The following is a 20,656-nucleotide window of genomic DNA, read 5'->3' as shown; positions in this document are numbered from 1 at the left end:
TTAAAAGGACCCTATTCTGTTTTGATTGAAACTTTATAATGATAAGTAATACTTCAATTTGAGAATTTACAAAGGGATACAATTTCCAAATTAGATATTCTACAAAACCCTATGCTAAGATAAATACTACAAATAGCCTGTGATAATTTATCAAATGCTTAAATTACCCATAGTTGCTTCAGCAATCATTGAATACCCAGCAATGCTTTATTACATTCTTTCAATTGGCTTATCTAGATATGACTCTTCAGAATAACTATCTGATGAATAATTAATGACTTGATCTTCAAATCTGACCAATGAAATAAGAAGCAAATACACAAAGTTCATTTACATTCAAATCATGAAATGTCAGAAATGTAAAATGTGTATAAGTATGCAAGACATATTTGAATGGTATGTATGTAATCACACACTACTGGGTTTTCAAGTTGAAAGATTAAAACATTTTTATTCATTCTCACTCATTAGAACCAATTATAAACCACACCATATGAGTTATCTGCCCTTACATTTGATGTCGAAGTCCAGGGTCTACCAGTCATGAGTAAATTATTGTCTTATTCCTAATCTGTCTTCCATACTTCATTAAATAACTTCATAAAATTATCATAGATCATAAAAGTAATGGCTACATCTAAACAGACTCGACTTAATCTTGGTATAGTTCCTTTATAAAACCTGAAAAATATTATCAACTATTAAATGACTAATTCAATTAACAGCATTAATGCTTTCCACAAGTAAAAGCAATGTTTCCTTTTGGCTCATGAATATATCGCAATTCTGATTTAAAATAACAAAATCAATCAAAAAGCATCAAATTTACAACAAGTCCACAGTCAGGTCAGAAAATTGAGGAAATTGGTTTAGTTTCCTGAAAGAAAGAAAATATAACTTACGCTCTTGGTCCTTCATGTTTAAATATCTGAACAGCACAATCTAATGTATTTTTATATTTGGATGCCTCCAAACCCTGAAACAAAATGGCAAATAGGTCACTTATTTATTGATCATGCTTAAAAACTGGTTGCAAGACTGTATCTATTTCTTACATCACAATTTTGTGCACTGTTTGCCGTCACCCTCTATAATATTTATAAGCAACGTTTCAATGAGTTTCAAAGATTGAGAAACATATAAACATTGAATAAAATTTCAACAAGTGATTGTTGTTTGATAAAGCAGTACCTATATAATTATCATATTTGCACTTGCTGACAGTTTGGCTCTTGTTAAAATGAACTACATACCTGCATTCTGGTTTTAACAACATCAACAGGAGTATTTCCAAATACTGAAGCAGCTCCAGCTATAGCACCAAATAATCCAACTAATAATGTTGGAACATGAGCTTGTTTATCTTCCCCTCTATACCAGTCTTTTAATGTTTCCATGACAAAAAATCGGATAGCTTGATTACTACCTTGTTTTATTATAGTAGCTGTTAAACCTTGATATGTTCCTTTAATTCCTAAAACATATAATCAAAACATTATAGATAAAATGTTTGGAAAGGCCATAGCATCACTGTACAAAATGAATCACCACTTATTGCACTTGCACTTATTGTGAGACTTTGCAAGGATATTATATCAATGGACCAACCTAAATTTTCACATTAATCTTGTCAAGACATACATGATAAGTGTGATCTAATAAGCATCTTGAAAATTTGTGGTGCATTATCAATGTTGAGCATCAGATTAATTTTCAATATATTGACAAATCGTTTCTGCTTCTCTCTGTCCACTCTCATACTGCTCCATACTATAATTCAACACAAGGCTGCTATAAAGCATTTATTTGAGTGCCAGATGGCTGCCAATGGCTGGTTAAAGATCAAATATAAAATAGTTTTATCTTGTGACCAAAATTAACTTTATTGCTAAACAGACATGCATGTGAAAAATTAAAGAATTAAAAGGTTTAAATTTCATTTCTCCAATCAACTTACCTTGTTCTTTGATTATAGTACGTACACCATGTAGAAATCCTTTAAATCTGGGATTAGCTGATCTTTGGTCATTTATAAACTTGACTTTAAGAGTTTCCATTGGTGTAACAGCTAATATAGCTTCACAAACACCAGCACCTATCAAATATATTACTATAATTGTAATAAACATGTCACTTCAGAGGCATATTATTTTGAAATAAACATAACCATAATTGAAGTCTGCAAATTTTCAAAAGTGTACAGAATAAATCTTGAACATAAATACCTAATACCTTACTCACCTAACCCACATAATAGTCTTCGTTGTAAAGATAATACTCCTCTATCATCAACATTTCTTCTTTTAAATTCTTCAAATGATCCAAATCTTCAAATAATATTACAAAAAGATATTCATCACCTTGTATCATAGATATTTTATGGACAACCAAATCAGAAAAAAGTTACAATGAATAGATAAAAGGTTTGGGAGTACACAAACTAAGTTAACACCCTGAGAAAAACAAGATACAGTACATAACATTTATCAAGGGTAAATAGGATTTAAAGAGACAGGTTCGCCATCTGTTTGAGCAATGGTACCATAGTCTCAGAAACGAGAACTCGCAGTTGCAATTTGAGAATTGAATTACACCTGTGTCCAGAATTATCTGCATTTGAAAGTTAAAAAGTGTACAATAAATAGAAAAGACTTATGTAGAAAAAGAAAGTGAAATTTCGAGTTTAAAGTATATTTTTTAAATGCAATTTCATACATTTCCAGTACTTCTGAAGAAAATTCAAGACCAAAATCAACCCGCGAAAATGGTGAACTTGTCCCTTTAAAATTTCTTCACTTGAGATGATTGACTTAAAAATTACAAAAAGTTGCAAGTCTTCCTGTATTAGAATGAAAGATAGCTTGTCATGCATGACTTTTATATAGCTATAGTTATTTCAGTAATGTTTTAATTTCTGAAGCTAAATCAGTCAATAGGATCACAGCATTATGAAAATTTGTGAAAAAAAAATTATAACAATATACAATAGTTATTGTTATGTCCAGTTTTGTTCTATGATATTTTAATTTTTTCTGTGTTTTAAGAAGAATCAAGAATTGATCCATAATTTTACTGTAACAAAATCCTCTAAAATATTTTGTTTTATTCAATTCTGTCTACCACACAATCTCAATACTACACATTTTTCAAAATTATGATGGATCTGAAAGCGAAGCTCGTTACATCTAAATCTGTTGTCACAGGAACAATAGTAAGGATTTTAAAAATTAATTCTATTCAACAAGGTTATAACTACCTGACTGCTGATTTAGGTATAGATCCATACAGTAATACATTTAACCCTCTATATAACCCTCGTACACCATGACTGTCAACTGTCTTTTTGACACAGTCAACTATACCATGGTAGCGTTTATTTCCAGCCTTTTCATCCAGTTGCAGCTGTGTCTTGACATATTCTGTTGGAAAGGTAATACAGATTTCTAGACCTCCAGTTATACCACCTGAAACAGAAATGGACTAATACTTAATTTTCAGTCTTTCTTGGTAAATAACATCAGGCTTAAAATTGTCAGAAAAATGTTTGATTGTTGTAATTGTCTGATTTTCAATACGGTTATCATTGAGTGATTACATACACTCATACCAAGTTTATTCAAAATCTCAACATTCTCTATTGTGTCCAAAACAATTGTGTACAGACATGCAGACGGACAGGCAGGAGAGGTTGAGAACAATATACGCCCGTATTTATGTGTAATAAATAATAAAACTTGACATCAAATACCATCCTTTAATACCCAATGTTTTGACAGATTGTGGTTTGTTTCTTCCCCTGATGAACGGACGGACGGACCGACCGACAGGGGCAACCACAATATACGTCCATACTTAAGTGTGGGCATATAGAAAAAGGCTTCAATTGGACAGGAAAATGACTTTATCAAGAACTCATATGTAATTTTTCACAAGTAGCTATCAGACTGCTTGGGTGTTTTCTGTGGGCAGAATGATAAACAACTCTGTCACAGATAGTAGTAAGCTAAACAGGCAATGTCATTGATTTTTTGACAGACTACAACAATTTCAATTTAACACTCTAGATTGTTGTTAATAAGGTCAGATGTTTGTAGGCTGAAATTTTAAAGTGAGATTTGAATACAATGAACTCTATACTATAAACTGATAAAATATGACCTCTAGACAGACTATCTTAAACAAAATAAATAAAATGCCTAATCATCAATCATGGTGAAACAGAACAAGGTGCAAACATCTAGATTCTGAAGACATCACATTGACAAGAAACTAATTGCATGTCAAGATTCATTCCTATCAGACCTAAATTACATCCCTGAAGAATAATTTCAATTAAAGAATCCTTGCTTCAATTATACTGCAGATTTACCACTTGGTCTGAGACGTACATTTAAAAATATTTCATAAGAAATTCCAAAACATTAAATATGGTGCACAACTGAGTCAACTTTACTAGTATTTTGTACCTTACTGAAATTGAGACACCTAACATGAGACATAGATATTTGAGATAGTACCTTCAGAATTTTCACTCAGCTTCAACAGTCATGATTTAGACTGTCAAAAAAAATATGTAAATTCCATTGCATTTCATTTTGTGTACTTTACAGTGTCATCGTGATATACACTTGACTACTGTTTGTTTCATCAGGAAATTCAATTTATTTAACATAAATACTACAGCTGAGCTGGATGATAAGAGATAAACATTACACTTGATTAAATGTCAAATTGGATGTTATTCAAGACTAAATTTCACATCATTACAGTAAAGGATAATTAATTTTAAGTATCTGATTTATTGGTATTCTGATAAAAGTCATGAATAAATAATAATAAATATATCAATAAATCATACTATCAGCTCATTAAATCTACATCTTTGCTATGTTTATAAATAATTATTCTATAGATCAAATAATGATTAAAATACAATGTAGAGTCAATGCATCATGGATTGGATTCCCCCATCTTATATTACCATATTATGTGTAGCTTTTCTTTCACCTGTTAGTAAAGTCATCAGTGCACAACCCTTCATCACATGTTTTCAGCTCTTTCACATTTGACTGATTTTTGACAAAACACCAGGTCCACTGACATGAAATTTTGGAGTTTTTTGTATTGACCCAATATCCCCCAATTTCTAAAACTTATTTGCTCCTATGAATACAGTTGAAGTCTTCATTACAACCATTTTGACTCTTCAAATACGGAATCTAAGTCATATTTCAAATCGAATGCCTTGATTTGCCAGCCTTCGCCTAAAATCAATCAAACTATGGTTCTGGGAAAGAAATGTTGGTTTTTTTTTAGCAAAATTCATGAAAAATATGTTCCACTTTTCAATTTCTAATTTATGACATTACATAACTGACAACTATTTTATAACATAATATACTACTGTTGTTTTTACATGTTGTAAATCAACATAACTACTGTAGGTCACTATGTACAAACAACACCAATCTCCTTACATTTTTACATGTCTTTCCTTTACATAAGCACGTTCTGATACCACAATCATAATGACTACATGCCTTGTGGTCAATAATGGCATCCACTTACATAAACACCATTCTGATACCACAAACATAATGAATTCCAATACATGCCTATGGTCAATAATGGCATCCACTTATATAACATTTATAAGTATCTTTCTGTCCAATACCACAAACATAATTTAGTCGTTATAATGACTTGTGGTCCATAATATCGCCCCCTTACATAAGTCAGAATTGAAACTATTTTTTTTTTTATCCCACAAACTATTTTTAATAGACATCTAAGTTGTTGAATAAGCCAAGAATAGTCATTTCTACATCTTTTCATCAAATCGTGTTGTAAACATGTTTAATGCTGTATTAAAGGATTAGTTATTCTCTAAATGCGACTTTATAATATATTGATATTTTCTTAATAACATTCATCAAGACATGGATAGGAGTGTTTATGCTGTCTCAGCATTATTTGTAATGGAATAAATCATCATATCCACATATATTATTGAAGATTATTGAAATAAGAATTAGGTATATTTAAACTGATATTAAATCACATTGTATATTTATCTTGTATTTTCTATTTATGACATGCAATATAAGCTTACTGTATTATATATTTTTATGATTTATTAGCTCTATGGATTTAATATAAGGTTAAAATAATCTTATCTTTCTTCCTTATCAAACTTATAAAAAGAACAACCTCACAGTTGACAGTACATTATTACCTTAGAACAACACTGTATTTGGCACAAATACTTGATCAATAAGAGAAGTCGACCTCTTTGAACATTCGTTTGTTTGATGACACTACCAGCCAATCAAATTCCTGCACTCTCCTCTGGAAGACTGCCAGTAAGAGAATATATTCATCAGTTGACTTACCAGGTATTACAAGTAAACAACAGAATCCCTATAAATTCCAATAAATATATTAAACTAAGAAATTATTAAAAAAGGCTTTATGTATTTTCAGTGATTAGTGGATTTACCAGATTTTAGTCCGATTCTGTAGTATAGTTGTGACACAAGTTAAGTCCACTGATGAAATTAGACTTACAATGTGCAAAAAATTAAACTGTTGGTTTTCCTAAGAGATAGTATTCCTTTAAAACTATTATTGAATCTTACAGCTTTCTTTTAGACAGTAAATCAATAGATACAGTAGAGTAGAAAGAGAGACATTGATCAATATACATTATTCAACCAGCTGACTCCCACATAGTGCAGGAACAATATGAAACTTATCAGGATACATGGGTTACGATATGATACGCATCACACAATGGGGTACTGGGATAAAATTTAACACTTTATCTTCAAACTTTCAATATATATTAATTTATAACTTTGTAACTGACTAACTGTGATAGTTGGTAATGTAGTTGATAGAAGTGGTTAAAGTCTTTATAAATAGTTTTCAATGATATCAGTCACGTCAGTGAAAACAAAATTGTGATTTCATTAACCAACTAAAAAACTGAATCCCCACTCATTTATGGAATGACAGGTATCGTCAAGTATAGGTACATGACCGATACGTGTATCCTGGCATGTGACGTTTCTTGATACAACATTGTTCACAGATGTATCGTGCCAGCACTACTCCCACCATCTTTAACTGTCTAGATTATAAATCTGACATTTAAGTCATCTAATTACTTGCTTATTCTAGATGATGAAGCTGAATTTCAGCTATCTGTACCACATTTCAGATTGAAATATCATGTTCTTCTCCAATTCAATAAAGGTCTGGGAGTTAAAGTCTAATTCTTACTAGGCCTACATAATATTTTAATTCTGAAAAATGATATGGATGAAGCTAAAATTGGGTTTAACTAGCTGGTAGAGCCAAAGTTTGACAGCTACATCATCAGTTGCAAATGTGATTAATTCAAATTTTGTCATTTCTGCTCTATTAATGATACATAAGCCACACTGTGGAAACTGGCATTATGGTATAAAACTTAAAAGGAAGTATTGAATATCAAAATACTAGGGCCTATTGTATAATATCATCCTTATTGATGTACATGATAAACGATTGTTGAGCAAAAAGACATAGTTATAGGCCTACCAGTACATAGGTGACATACAGTAATTTTGGTATAAGCTGTCAAAGTAATATTTTTGCGAAGATGTCTCTCCATAATCTCCCAGTAAATAAACAAGAGTAACGAACCTGCAATAATCCCTTTGATACTTTTCTGGAAACTCGGTCCTGACGAAGCTGGCATTGCAGCCATACTAGTCGCATTTGGTCGAGATATAAATGGTGACACGAATTCCCTCTTACTACGATCCATCACTGCAGATTAGTCTTACAGTCCCCCAAAATTATAAACGGTTCATTATATTTCACGCGACTTCATCGTACGATGAGATTTGATTGAATAATCAGACGCCCTCTATACACACGTGGTATCATTAAAAAGGTCAAAGGTCAAAGCTGGATGTTCACTTCCGGTGGTCTCTAGCTAAAACAGCCAATAAAAATTGCTTAAATTGTTGTAGCAACAAAGGTTGCTAAGGAATCTTCCATTATTTATGAAAGAAACAACAACAGGTTAAGTGATCAGTGTGTGCATTTTCTTTCAATTTTAGCTATCAAAAACATATCATCTTTAATTTGGTAAGTGGTTTTTATGTTGTTAAAAATTTTGGCAAATTTTCTTGTTGAAATCTTCAATCGTTTGACTTGTGTCGACAGATCAAAAGCAATATTCAACACAGTTGAGTTTGTTCGTTCAATCGTTAGATCTCATCAACTTGGACCTGGTGCCTGTCCTTTCAGTTCACAAACTCACTGTCTTTAAATCTTAGCCTACGCTTTGAAATCAGATTTTGTCAATATAAATAAAAAAAGATTTTTGGGATTATTTATTAATGTAGCTTGGTTTAGACTTAGAAAGAAATTAATGGATTTTGTGTAGGCCCCTACCTACAACATATTGTAGTTCTGCAGTAGGCATATATATAGGTACTGGCAAATTGTAATCAGACAATACAGGCCTAAATTTTTAATCATAAATTTTCATTCAACAGACATCATGGCACAGTTAATTCAAACACCTCAAAGATTTACACATGAAGACTGGACCAGATCCAATTTAACAAAATATGCTAATGCTGAAGTTGAACGCCAAGCTGCTGAGAGGTTGATAGATGAATCTAAAAGGTATGCTGATGAAACTGAAAAAAGGACAGATAAATCACAAAGAGATGTTAATAAGAAATTTCGTAAGTTTGACATTTTTTATACATGTATACTTAAACCGCTTTTTTCAGAATAAGCTGAACTCTTTGAGCAGCTGCTCTATCTACTTAATCCACAGAACTTGTCTTGAAATGTAGACATGAGAGTAAGTTCTACTTGTCTAAATTCAGTAGGATGCTGGCTGAATTATATAGGCCTGTTGTCTAAAGATCGCATACCATGAAACTCTGAGTAACAACATGTTTTTTTAGGTTCTGTTTTAATATTTCTTTATCGCTGTACAATTGTATTGAGGATTATTTTAACAGTGAAAATATTTTATTACTGTAATTTGAATATTACTATAACACAAGATTTATCATTGTTAAAAGTGTTCAATGCATTAATTATTTCTCCTGTACAAGATTTTAAATGTGTTTCTAATTTATTTATTGTTTGGCAAAGAAAATTAAAATGAATTGCCATGATAATATGTACCAGTATTACGTCATTCATATAGACAATGATTAGACTGAGATGAGAATAGTATTCTTGTGAGACGTCATTAAAAATTCATTTCAATCTATTCTATCTTAACTAATTAAACCTGATATGCAACACATTTCCCTCCTAGAAATTTCAACCTAAAATAGTCCCAAAATTGTCCTCTGTAAAAACAAATTTTGAATACTTAATGTATATTCATGTTTATATTTTCATCGACATTATTCCACTTCCCTTAAATATAATGGACAAAATTCAAATTTTTGTTTTTTTTTTATTTTGCTTAGACAATAATTTGAGTGGCTGAAAACCAGCTGTGACAATTAGGTGTAATACTTTCCATAAAGCAAATATATTATTTTCCCCTTGCAGAACAAAGATTAGATGATATCAGATATTGGAAGAAAGAATTAGATGATAAATTAGAAGGAATAACAACAGAAGTTGATAATTTGTTAGCCTTTAAAAATCGTGTAGAAAAAGCTTTAGAAGCTACTGATGAGCCTTTACATATAGCTCAAAGATGTTTAGCAAATAGGTAAGCTGAAATACTAACAGACATCTTCATTGGTTAATTTGAAGGATACCTGATAAATTTAGGAAATTTTTTACTTCGGAAATATACCAGATTTGCCTTGTGAAATTGTATGCCAATGTCTATCAAGTTATTTTTCTGGCTTTAGAAATGCAGGAAAATGTCTGTAATTAATATGCCTAATTATATTCTATTTTCGTTAGATTTTAATTAAATTTTGAAATTTTTTGCAGAGAACAAAGGTTTGGTATTGATTTAGTTCATGATGATGCCCAGAAAGAATTAATTAAGGAAGTAGAAACAATACAAGGTGTGAGAGCCTTACTACAGAGAACCCTGGATCAAGCTCAGGAACAAGTCAGGTAAGGAAATGATTTTGATTTGAAGACTAAAGGGAGATAATCTAAAGGAATGATGAAATTCTTAATGTTAAAAGATGGGAATGTCTGCAAATATGACAGACTACATTAATTTGCAATTATTTATGAATTTTAAAGGATTAGAATCCAAAGTTTGAAAAGTAATTTTCTTGTGATATTTTTGGATCTGGTTGATTCCATGATCGAAGATTTAAAACTTTAGAACACAGAGCCTTTTATTTAAGCAGACCTATGATTTATTATCTTATTCACCAGATCGAATTCATCTTTAACTAATGCATGGGTAAATTGCTCTAGAAACACAAGGGAGACAATTTGCTCTGAAGATTAAAGGGAGATAATTAAACAAAGAATTAAAAAAAAAATTCAATTTAACTGTCCTGCTTATTTCAGACTCAACAGAAAAGCTAAATTTCAACTAGAGAAGGATTTAAAAGATAAATTCCATGCTCAATCTATTGATGAATATTTGGAGAATTTAAAAAACAATATGGAAGGTTTAACCTTGAAAGACGGCGTTGCCAAGATTGAAGCCAAGTAAGTGACACTAGAAATCTACCACAATTCATCCATTTTGGATTATCCAAAACGAAGAATAGGGCTTTTAGATCAGAGATCATCTTAAAAAAAAATAAACTTAGATGAAATTCCTATTTAAGGAAATACTAAAATGTGATTGGTCAATTACCAAATTTAGTTTTAATAACCAATCAGACGAAGGAAATGTTAAAATCATTGTACGTTAAGTATTTGTTAATCGGGCTTAAGAATACAATTCATGTCGCTTCTGAGACTAAAGTATGATTGCTGAAAAAATGGCCTACCTGTCCAAGCTAAAAAAAAAAAAAAAAACTTAACCCAAATTGATTTATTTGTCAGGTCGCACTTGTAGGTGACATGTCAGCTCAGTATAACATAAAAGCTACTTATAGAATTAGACTCGTATTTTCAAAATTGCCTTATATCCTCTCCAAGCTAGATAGCTATGTTACGTCTTTCTACAGGCATAAACAAGGATATTAAACTTTTCTTTATATTTTCAGTTCAGTCACACCAGATGAATGGCAAGATTTCTCCAATGAAAATATTGAGAGAGCAGAACGTGAGAGACAGAGTTCAGTAGAGTTACGGTCCTTAGTTGATGGAATTCTTCAATCTACTGCTAATGATATGACCAAACAGTGTGAAGCTGTGAATTTATCACTCAGTAAGAGAATTGCTGAAACTAAAGATACAAAAGGAAAACTTGAAGATCATCTCAACAAGGTATACATAAAATAATCATTTTGTGTAAAAGTTCCACTGTTCCACTATTCCATCCAAAGTTTCGCCCCTAAGTAGCAGGTCAGCTATTGTCACCTTGGCATTGACTGGAATGGATCTATTGTCACCTTGGCATTGACTAGACTGGATCTATTGCTACCTTAGCATTGACTGGACTGGAGCTATTGCTACCTTAGCATTGACTGGACTGGAGCTATTGCTACCTTAGCATTGACTGGACTGGAGCTATTGTCACCTTAGCATTGACTAGACTGGATCTATTGCTACCTTAGCATTGACTGGACTGGAGCTATTGTCACTTTAGCATTGACTGGACTGGAGCTATTGTTACCTTGGCATTGACTAGACTGGATCTATTGCTACCTTAGCATTGACTGGACTGGATCTATTGTCACCTTAGCATTGACTAGACTGGATCTATTGCTACCTTAGCATTGACTGGACTGGAGCTATTGTCACCTTGGCATTGACTAGACTGGATCTATTGTCACCTTGGCATTGACTGGACTGGAGCTATTGTCACCTTGGCATCGACTGGAACTATTGCCACCTTGGCATTGACTGGACTGGAACTATTTTCACCTTGGCATTGACTGGACTGAAGCTATTGTTACCTTGGCATTGATTGGATTTAGGCTGTACCTGTTGTAAGTGTAGTGTTGAAAACAGGGGTCAAGGTTATCTGGCCAACTTTCTCCCATTGTAGCAGTATCTTGAACATTCCATGCTGGTGCATATATATTTAAAATTCTAACTTAAAGAATCCACCTCATGGTTTAGCCAATATATTACTTTCTTGTTATATCAAAATTGAAAATTATTTTTTCAGATTCTCTTACAAATTAAGGATATGGAAGAGAATATTGCACAACTACAGAAGGCTATCAGTGATAAAGAGGCACCACTCAAAGTCGCTCACACTCGTCTTGATACTAGAACATCCAGACCTAATGTAGAATTATGTAGGGATGCTGTTCAGTACAGACTAATTGAAGAAGTTGGAGAAATTGAAACCTCCGTTGCTGGTTTACAGGCTAGATTAGATCAGTCACAATCATCATTGAAAGGACTTGTACGAAATCAACTTGATTTAGAAGAGGATATTGAAATCAAATCCAACACCATCTTTGTTGATGAGGTGGAATGTATGGGAATGAGAAAGAGCATCAAAATCTCCAAATATTAATGACTTTAGAAATTTGTGCAAATTAGGAACGTTCACTTACTTGTAAATTTTGATTTTCATATGCGCAAATGACTGCTTTCCAAAATACAGCATCAGGTTGAAATTGGTACTATTTTGGCAGCATTAATAGGCTTACATTTGGAAAATTGTGATAATTCTTTGACAAATCTTTGATAAATGCTATTTATTGGAATAAAAAGGCATGAACAAATTTTATGATTTTAACATATTTTCATATGTTTATCTCATCTAAGGGCTGTGAATTTTTAAATGTTTTATTTTTGACAACACCTTTGGTTTTATTATATACATTTTGTAAGTTTCTCAATTTTAGTATAAGAAAATTGTCTTCTGTTCTGGCTGGTTAGCTTCAAACTTTTATAACAGCATTATACTTATGTCCCATCTGAAGTTACCAACAGTTTTTATTAGCATTTGTATATACTATATATTTATTGATGAGTAAAATCACAAGTTTAATTCACTTAGGTTATTGTGTTATTGGTATCAAGGTATTTACCTTTGGGAGGGTTAGTCTACATTTCATAGAATACTGCACTGTTAATGATTTCAAGTGAAGAATTATCACTGGAACTATGAACCATTAAGCCTAATTAGCTCACCAGATAGAAGTGCTGGGTCTTCTGGGTAAGCGACTCCATTTAGACGCCTTGCAGCCAGATTTCACAGGTTATAGAAAAATGTCTGAAGACAAAAAAAATGGATCAAACACTGCAGGAACCAATTTTCAATATCCCAAGATAATGTACTGTATTATACAATACAGGGGACAAATCAGTGGGGATCAATTGACTAATATCTAATAGACCTTATTCACGCCTCCATTTGAATTCATTGAATGTGAAGTTCATAACAAAAATTACTTAATGGGCTAAAAACAGGCCTTGTATAAATAATAGAAGCACAAAACATATCGTGAAGTGACTCCATAAATTTGTCAGTTGTATTAATTATATTAAATTGATTTGATTAAATTATAAACATAATGTTATATAATATGTACAGATAAAACAAGATATTAAATATATCAGATTTGAATCTTATACAGGCATCATGGTATAGGGGGCGCTGAATTGCAGAGTTCTGCACATACAGGATTTATGAAATCAACATGGATGAGAAGAAAAAAAAGAAAAGAACAATTTTGAATGTGATATATCCCCTTTCATACCAATCGATTGGGGGCAGAATCTGAACAGACGGAACTTGCTCTCAAATCGAGCACCACCTGGCTATCTACATCAACTGGTATAATGTTCATTTATTAATTCTACAGTGGTCTCTGTATCATCAGGATATTCCTGAGCCTTGATTGGATTAGCTTTATAATATCTTCCACAGTATTCCTCAAAATATCGTCCAATTTCTGGATGATTTATTTCTGAAAACTCATCTGGATACAGGAGATTTTCTGAAATAGTAGGATTAAAATTATTTAGCCTTAATTTTCTCTTTGAGGTACAGTCAAACTGGTATTAAGCAAGCAGGCAAAAAAATATTCAATTTGGTCCATTACTGGATGGAGTTGCTTAACAGAAGTCTGATGCACCCAATGAATAAAGAATGTGCAATTAATGACAAACCCTGAGAAATATATCTATTGCTGCCATCCTGAACCAGTACATTATAGAAAATTTTGTAGCAAATAATACATACCCTGAGCAGCATATCTATTACTGCCATCTTGAACAAGTACATTGTAAAATGGTTGAAATTGATCACGAGGTAATCTATTTACACCCATCTGTATAATCCATTCTTCTGTGGCTTGACATGTTAAATCCCAACCATAAATAACACACATGTAATGATATCTATAATATATCAACAAATTACAAGGTAATATTCATCCCAACCATAAATTACACACATGATATCAACAAATTACAAGGTAATATTCATCCCAACCATAAATTACACACATGATATCAACAAATTACAAGGTAATATTCATCCCAACCATAAATTACACACATGATATCAACAAATTACAAGGTAATATTCATCCCAACCATAAATTACACACATGATATCAACAAATTACAAGGTAATATTCATCCCAACCATAAATTACACACATGATATCAACAAATTACAAGGTAATATTCACCCCAACCATAAATAACACACATGTAATGATATCTATAATATATCAACAAATTACAAGGTAATATTCACCCCAACCATAAATTACACACATGATATCAACAAATTACAAGGTAATTGCACACATGATATCAACAAATTACAAGGTAATATTCATCCCAACCATAAATAACACACATGATATCAACAAATTACAAGGTAATTGCACACATGATATCAACAAATTACAAGGTAATATTCATCCAATAAATTACACACATGTAATGATATATCTATAACATATCAACAAATTATTAAAAACAGCCAATCAGTTCCTTCAACAGAAAGACTATAAACAATATGATTGGGTGTGCAATCGAAGGAAGTCTTCCTAAATGGATCAAACCAATGGAGGCTGTTCTCTGACTATTCTTATTACTTTCCTTACCTTTTCAATATTCCTAATTTGATAACTTTACACTTTTTCCTCCATATTGAATCTCAAAACTTTCAAAACAATTCTTGTTGTCAAAACTAAATATCACTTACTTTTTATGTTTCATTATCATTCCAATAGAAAATTTGACATCTTTATTTTCACTTCTGACTTTAACATCAGGCTGTAACAGAACATTGACACAATTAGAAGTTTGATCATAATCCTATTATTAATCTAATAAACTAATCTATAATAACTGAAACTAACATTCCCGAAATATTTTTATATTCTTATAGAAAGATAAACTTAATTCTATGGTATACTACTCCTGGCAATATATTATGTTATATTATGGCAAATTATTAATAATGCTTTGTGTCTTGTAAAGCCAAGAGAAATATGCCATAAAATTCTGTTTAAAAGGACAGCTCAGCTTCACCATCCGTTTGACCAAATATACTGTGGTATCAGAAACTGGAATTTTCGGAAAACATTGGAATTTGAGCTTTCAAATTCATTTGTGTACAGAATTATTTCCTTTAAATGTAAAATTCTATAATGAAATGCTTTCAAGCAAAATGGGTTTACCTTTTTATTTTTGACAGCAGTATTATCTGCTATCATTTTCTCAGCTTCTTGTTGAAGAAAGGCTACAATACCAAGTCTTGTTGGGTCTATATCAGCTATTCTTTTTAAACTATCTAGTACCTGTATATAAAAAATATAAAGCCATACTATATAATTTGATTCCCTTTCCAAAACCCTTACAGGAATTGTAAAGAGGTTTTCTTAATTTTTTATGCGTATCAGGGACACTGAAAGCATCAATTGCACCATTCCAAATTCCAATCAGATGTCTGTAGATTCGGCAATTCCACTAAAAATAATTGCAAAAACAATGCATACAGGCATATTTTGCGATTAGTGACGTCATCAAGCACTTAGTTTTAGTCAAACTGCAGGATTAACAGACATTTGTTGGAAAATTGGAATGGTGCAAATTGATGCTATCAGTGTCCCCAATACACATTACAAATTTAGAAAACCTCTTGATAATCACTTTAATATATCTATAATAACAATCTGAGCACGGAGATGATTTTCATTATCAGTCTTTCAAACTAGAGAAACTGGATTAGAAAATATCAACAAAGAACAACCAACCTTAGGCCTCTAGGTTAACCTGGTTAACTCGCACAGCTATCTTAGTTCTTTAAACTTCCATATACAAAGATGTAGAAAACGTACCTTTGGTAAATTGATGTTCATTTGTAAATTTATTCTAACTTGTACTAATCTCATTTCTAAATCATCAGGGTAAATCAAGAGAGATAACTCTAGCGCATTCCTCAAACATAATAACCCGTCTCCCATCTGATTTTGATGTCTACCTATACCAACTAAATTCCTTGCAATTCTTTCAAATACCTTAAAGACAAAATTTGAAAGCCATTTGCATTGGAATATCAATGTTGGAGACTTGACTCGATTACCTTTTAAAAGAGGGATATTACAGGAACATTACAAATTTCGTTTATAATACAGCTGTTAGGCAAATGATGACATCACTGATGTATTTTGCCGTATTTCAATGTATTATAAGAGATATCTCCTGTAGAAGCACTGGCCAAGGTCACAAGTAGAAACTATGGAGCTCAGCACATACATTCCACATACAAAAGAATACCTCCTACCTTAACATTTTCTATAGAATTAAATAATGATATATCATGACCTATAGATTTAGGGATACCCAAGGCTGGACAACATTCTTCCTGTGTATATAGTTGACCACCATGAAAAGCATCAATATAGGTATATCTTTCTACTGATGATACAGCTCTAAAGTGAACAAATGTATATTTACAGTGTACTCTGTGAATAATTGATGCTTCTGTGAAGTATTCTGGACATAAAAATATATTCAATATAAAATATATTCCCATCTAAATATGGAAATTCATGGATGCACATTGTTCATCTTCTCATAGAACCTAATACAAGTGGCATATGGTTGTAGTCATATGTTTCGAAAGCAACTCTCATGCAAAAGAGTTTTGAGTTACATTTGAAACTCATGGCCACTTACATTATTGACAAACATACACAACTGGTAATCACCATGTAGTGAGGGCACCTTTTTTGGTAGTTATAGTATATTAGTAATAGTAGTAGTAATATCTTAGCACAATCAACTTTACAACTAAAATGAACTTACAATGGATGTTCTTGCCATCTTAAAAGGAAATGAGAAGGAAAGTTAACTAGTTCACATAGTATACCCAATCTTCTAGCAAGACAGCAATATATAATAGATAAAGTAATTGGTATACCCTTCTTTCTTTCTAAAACCTACAAAGGAAAATAAAGTTTGTCTTCAATGAAATTGTCAAGGTTTATCAGATATTCCAAGCAAATATAACTTGAACAAGGGGTTCTGTCGAGATGGTTAAAGTGTTGCAAACTTTAAATGATATCATTGCTTGGTTACAAACAAATGGTGGTCATGGGTTCTTATCTTGATTGGTGTGAGAAAGACTGGTGACCTTCAATGAGTCATCTTTCCTTGTTGGTATTCCTTGTTGTCCTGGGAGATATGCCAAGAGACCAGCTGGTAGAATGCTTCCTAATAAACATAAATTAATGTATGGTTGTTTCCATTATATACCCTCACCTCAAATGTATTTGAATAGACATACTCAATCACAAAATGACACTAGGTGTCCCAGCAGGGAATTGTAGAGGGCAATATAACTTACCTTATCAATGTATGAGTTTTGAGGATCATAATATTCTGATTTATTGCCTTTAAACTGTAGTTTATCAAACATAACAAAATTGATACATTCTAGCACCAATCTACACTGTTCTGGACTCCATAATGATTCGCTTAATCCTGAAATCAAATAAAAATCAAATAAATATAAAAATATATCAGAATGTTTTTGATTGGCTTTACAAACCAAGGCACCTATTATTATTTTGAAATGTGTTTTCGTGACAACAGTACTCTGTAGATTTAAATGTATTCCTTTTTAATATTTAAGTTCTCCAGAAGTACTGGTCAAGCCCTATTAAATCTTTTTTGTGCATTCCCAAAATAGTATCTATGATTATGACTTTTATAATTAAAATTTCAGGTTGAGTAATCGTATTATTCATAACATAAGTACCAGTTTATTCATGTTATAAGATTCTACTTACCAGAAGTGTTTTCTGAATCTGGACTAGTATAGGATATGGCTGGATGATCTTGATTTCGTTCTTTTAATTCTTGTTTAACTAGTCTGACTATATTATCTAACTGGTTTGATATATTCTGATCAGTAACAATTTCTGTAGGTTGACACCACCGTGATATAAGACAGGCACCTACAACCATTAAAGGTATAATTGGCATCGATTTCTAATAAGTGGTAGAAAGAAAGAACTTTCAAAGCATTGACCATAGCCTCAAAATCTACTCACCTTGAGGGGATTCAAACCCATGACACACAATCAAACTCACAAGGATAAATTAAAAGTGACTTTTTAACCTATCTTTTCGATCACAGATGCTTTAGATGTGGATGGCAGATGGGAAATCTGAAAAGCTATGTGCAGAAGTGTAACTGATAGGCCTACACATGTACTAAAAAAAATCTCATTTAATTCCCTTTAAATGATAGTGACAGGTTTCCCCATTTTCAGAGTTTGATTTGGATTTTGAAAATAAGTAAATAGTCTAATAAATACGAGAAATGTATGAAAATAACTTAATTCCACCAAATATATCTGAAACTAAGAATTTCACTTAGTTTGACTACAGATATGTCTGGATACACATGGAGGCTTTAATTTTGATTGGTGAGCAGTGAACATATTACTGATTAGATAAGCTAAACATTTTCTGTCTCTGAAACTAAGATACGATTGGTCAAATTGATGGCAAACCTGTTCCTTTAACTACATACCAGTTTCCAGGCTCTGTTGTGAAGCAGGCAACTCTAGAAATGTTTTCCATCTTTTTGATAAATGCAACTGTTGAATATGACGTAACACTTTCACAGCATAATATTTTATAGTCAGATTTTTGTGTCTGAAATTAGAACCACTCTATATTGTTAAGAGCTAAACTCATGTTGTCTACGTGTTTCAAATATAAAATTCTAATCAGGTCAGCACGTTTTGAAATTGGAGACAAAATGACTAATGAAGAAGTTTTCCAAAATTTTTTGTATATATTGGAGACACAGGTAGCATAGATGTGCACCAGTCAAACTTTTCAGTCAAATGTCTGTGTTTTTTACAATTCTGCCAAATAGCTGTCACAAAGGCCTTTAGAATTGATTAGAATCTTTTAACATAATTTAAAGAATTGCTATAATTAAGGGAATCACAGACATCTGATGGAAACTATGACATACAGCTGAATTTTTAGTTGGTAAAAGGTAGTGACTATTGTTATGGCAGTTTAAGATATATTTATAGTCTACCTTTAATTACAGCACCTAACAAGATGACTTGTTAACGGATAGTCATATATTGTATTTTGTTGAATAGAGAGTACTTGCCTTTAGGGTCTTTGTAAAACATAAAAATATTTACCTCTGTCCATCATGAACTATACTTAACAACTCATTAACAACTATACCTCCACTAATATCATTTTCCTCTATTAAACATATAAATGGATTGAAATTTTCACTGGATATTTCTTCAACAGCATAATCAACATCCAAATTATTTAAATAATAACGCACTAAATGTCCCGTCTTTACACAGGATTTACAAATTTCTTTCCAGTTCACTTTATTTTCTGTTTGCTTACTCGTACTTAATAACAATCCTGGCCATCTAAAAAAAAATGCAGTTTATGTACCATACTAAACAGGTGGGTCAATTGAATAAAACATTTAAAAAAAAAAAGATATTTTTAGTATTAATTGTAATCTAACAAGTCTTCTTCTACAGTTCCACTCTAACGACATTAATTTTAACCAATCAAAGCTTGTCATTCTTTAAAACTATGAGAAATCTAATCTTCAATAAATTGCTTGTGGGTAGGATCTAGCTAGGCATTCATTGAACAAGTATACGTTTGATACTAACAATTACATAACATTAGCATAGAAATGCAATGTAAATTTCAAATGACATAATAATACGATAATACTTAGTTCCAATGATAAATTCTTACCTTTGAACTACTTTTGATTTCCACAAATTATTGCTATATTGCAAGCAACAAATATTAAGTTTTTTACAGGAACAAGACACCATGCAGACATCTTGTATCGTTAGGGAACTGAAGCTGAGTATTTTTTGAATAATTTCTGTAGGGATGTCAGTTAAAGTGATATGTGGATTACAAATGGCATCTGTTTGATCGAGTTCAGAATTGACACTCTCAGATTTGACATCCATGTTTTTGTTTACAAAATAGTTGATGGGAGGTAACTCATGTTCAACTTCAGACCAAAATAATTTTTTCCATTTAACTCAGAGTCGTATATAGAGTCTGGNCAACTTGTGATCTC

General features: G+C 31.8%; 2 protein-coding genes across 2 annotated transcripts; one reads left to right on the top strand and one right to left on the bottom strand.

Moving 5' to 3' along the window:
• The first annotated feature begins 778 nt into the window (after positions 1-778).
• LOTGIDRAFT_203870 (hypothetical protein) lies at positions 779-15,797 on the top strand. The gene is made up of 16 exons (XM_009055744.1): positions 779-949; positions 1,171-1,244; positions 1,522-1,742; positions 2,226-2,363; positions 2,510-2,595; positions 3,525-3,732; positions 7,958-8,139; positions 8,553-8,747; positions 9,580-9,745; positions 9,976-10,104; positions 10,516-10,659; positions 11,166-11,388; positions 12,236-14,024; positions 14,270-14,427; positions 15,248-15,320; positions 15,728-15,797. The coding sequence occupies exons 8-13, from the start codon at positions 8,558-8,560 to the stop codon at positions 12,590-12,592; spliced, it is 1,209 nt and encodes a 402-aa protein (XP_009053992.1). The 5' UTR covers positions 779-949; positions 1,171-1,244; positions 1,522-1,742; positions 2,226-2,363; positions 2,510-2,595; positions 3,525-3,732; positions 7,958-8,139; positions 8,553-8,557; the 3' UTR covers positions 12,593-14,024; positions 14,270-14,427; positions 15,248-15,320; positions 15,728-15,797.
• Positions 15,798-16,385: 588 nt separating this feature from the next.
• LOTGIDRAFT_160638 (hypothetical protein) lies at positions 16,386-20,543 on the bottom strand (the record flags this gene model as incomplete). Its single annotated transcript, XM_009055743.1, has 8 exons — positions 16,386-16,565; positions 16,832-16,979; positions 17,356-17,489; positions 17,897-18,033; positions 18,342-18,509; positions 19,091-19,215; positions 19,725-19,973; positions 20,317-20,543. Coding segments are annotated over 8 exons (1,368 nt in total), but the record flags the coding sequence as incomplete, so codon positions are not given.
• Positions 20,544-20,656: the final 113 nt, after the last annotated feature.

Source organism: Lottia gigantea (assembly GCF_000327385.1).
Source record: "Lottia gigantea unplaced genomic scaffold LOTGIsca_25, whole genome shotgun sequence".
Lineage (NCBI taxonomy): Eukaryota > Metazoa > Mollusca > Gastropoda > Lottiidae > Lottia > Lottia gigantea.
The sequence above is the reverse complement of the archived record's forward strand: the minus strand, read 5'-3'. Positions and strand labels throughout refer to the sequence as shown.

Bases quoted from the DNA above. Each gene is read 5' to 3' on its own strand.
- LOTGIDRAFT_203870 (XM_009055744.1), top strand. From the start codon at position 8,558: ATGGCACAGTTAATTCAAACACCTCAAAGATTTACACATGAAGACTGG. The intron at 9,746-9,975 runs GTAAGCTGAAAT...AATTTTTTGCAG, and splicing joins CAAAGATGTTTAGCAAATAG to AGAACAAAGGTTTGGTATTG. The intron at 10,660-11,165 runs GTAAGTGACACT...TTATATTTTCAG, and splicing joins GTTGCCAAGATTGAAGCCAA to TTCAGTCACACCAGATGAAT.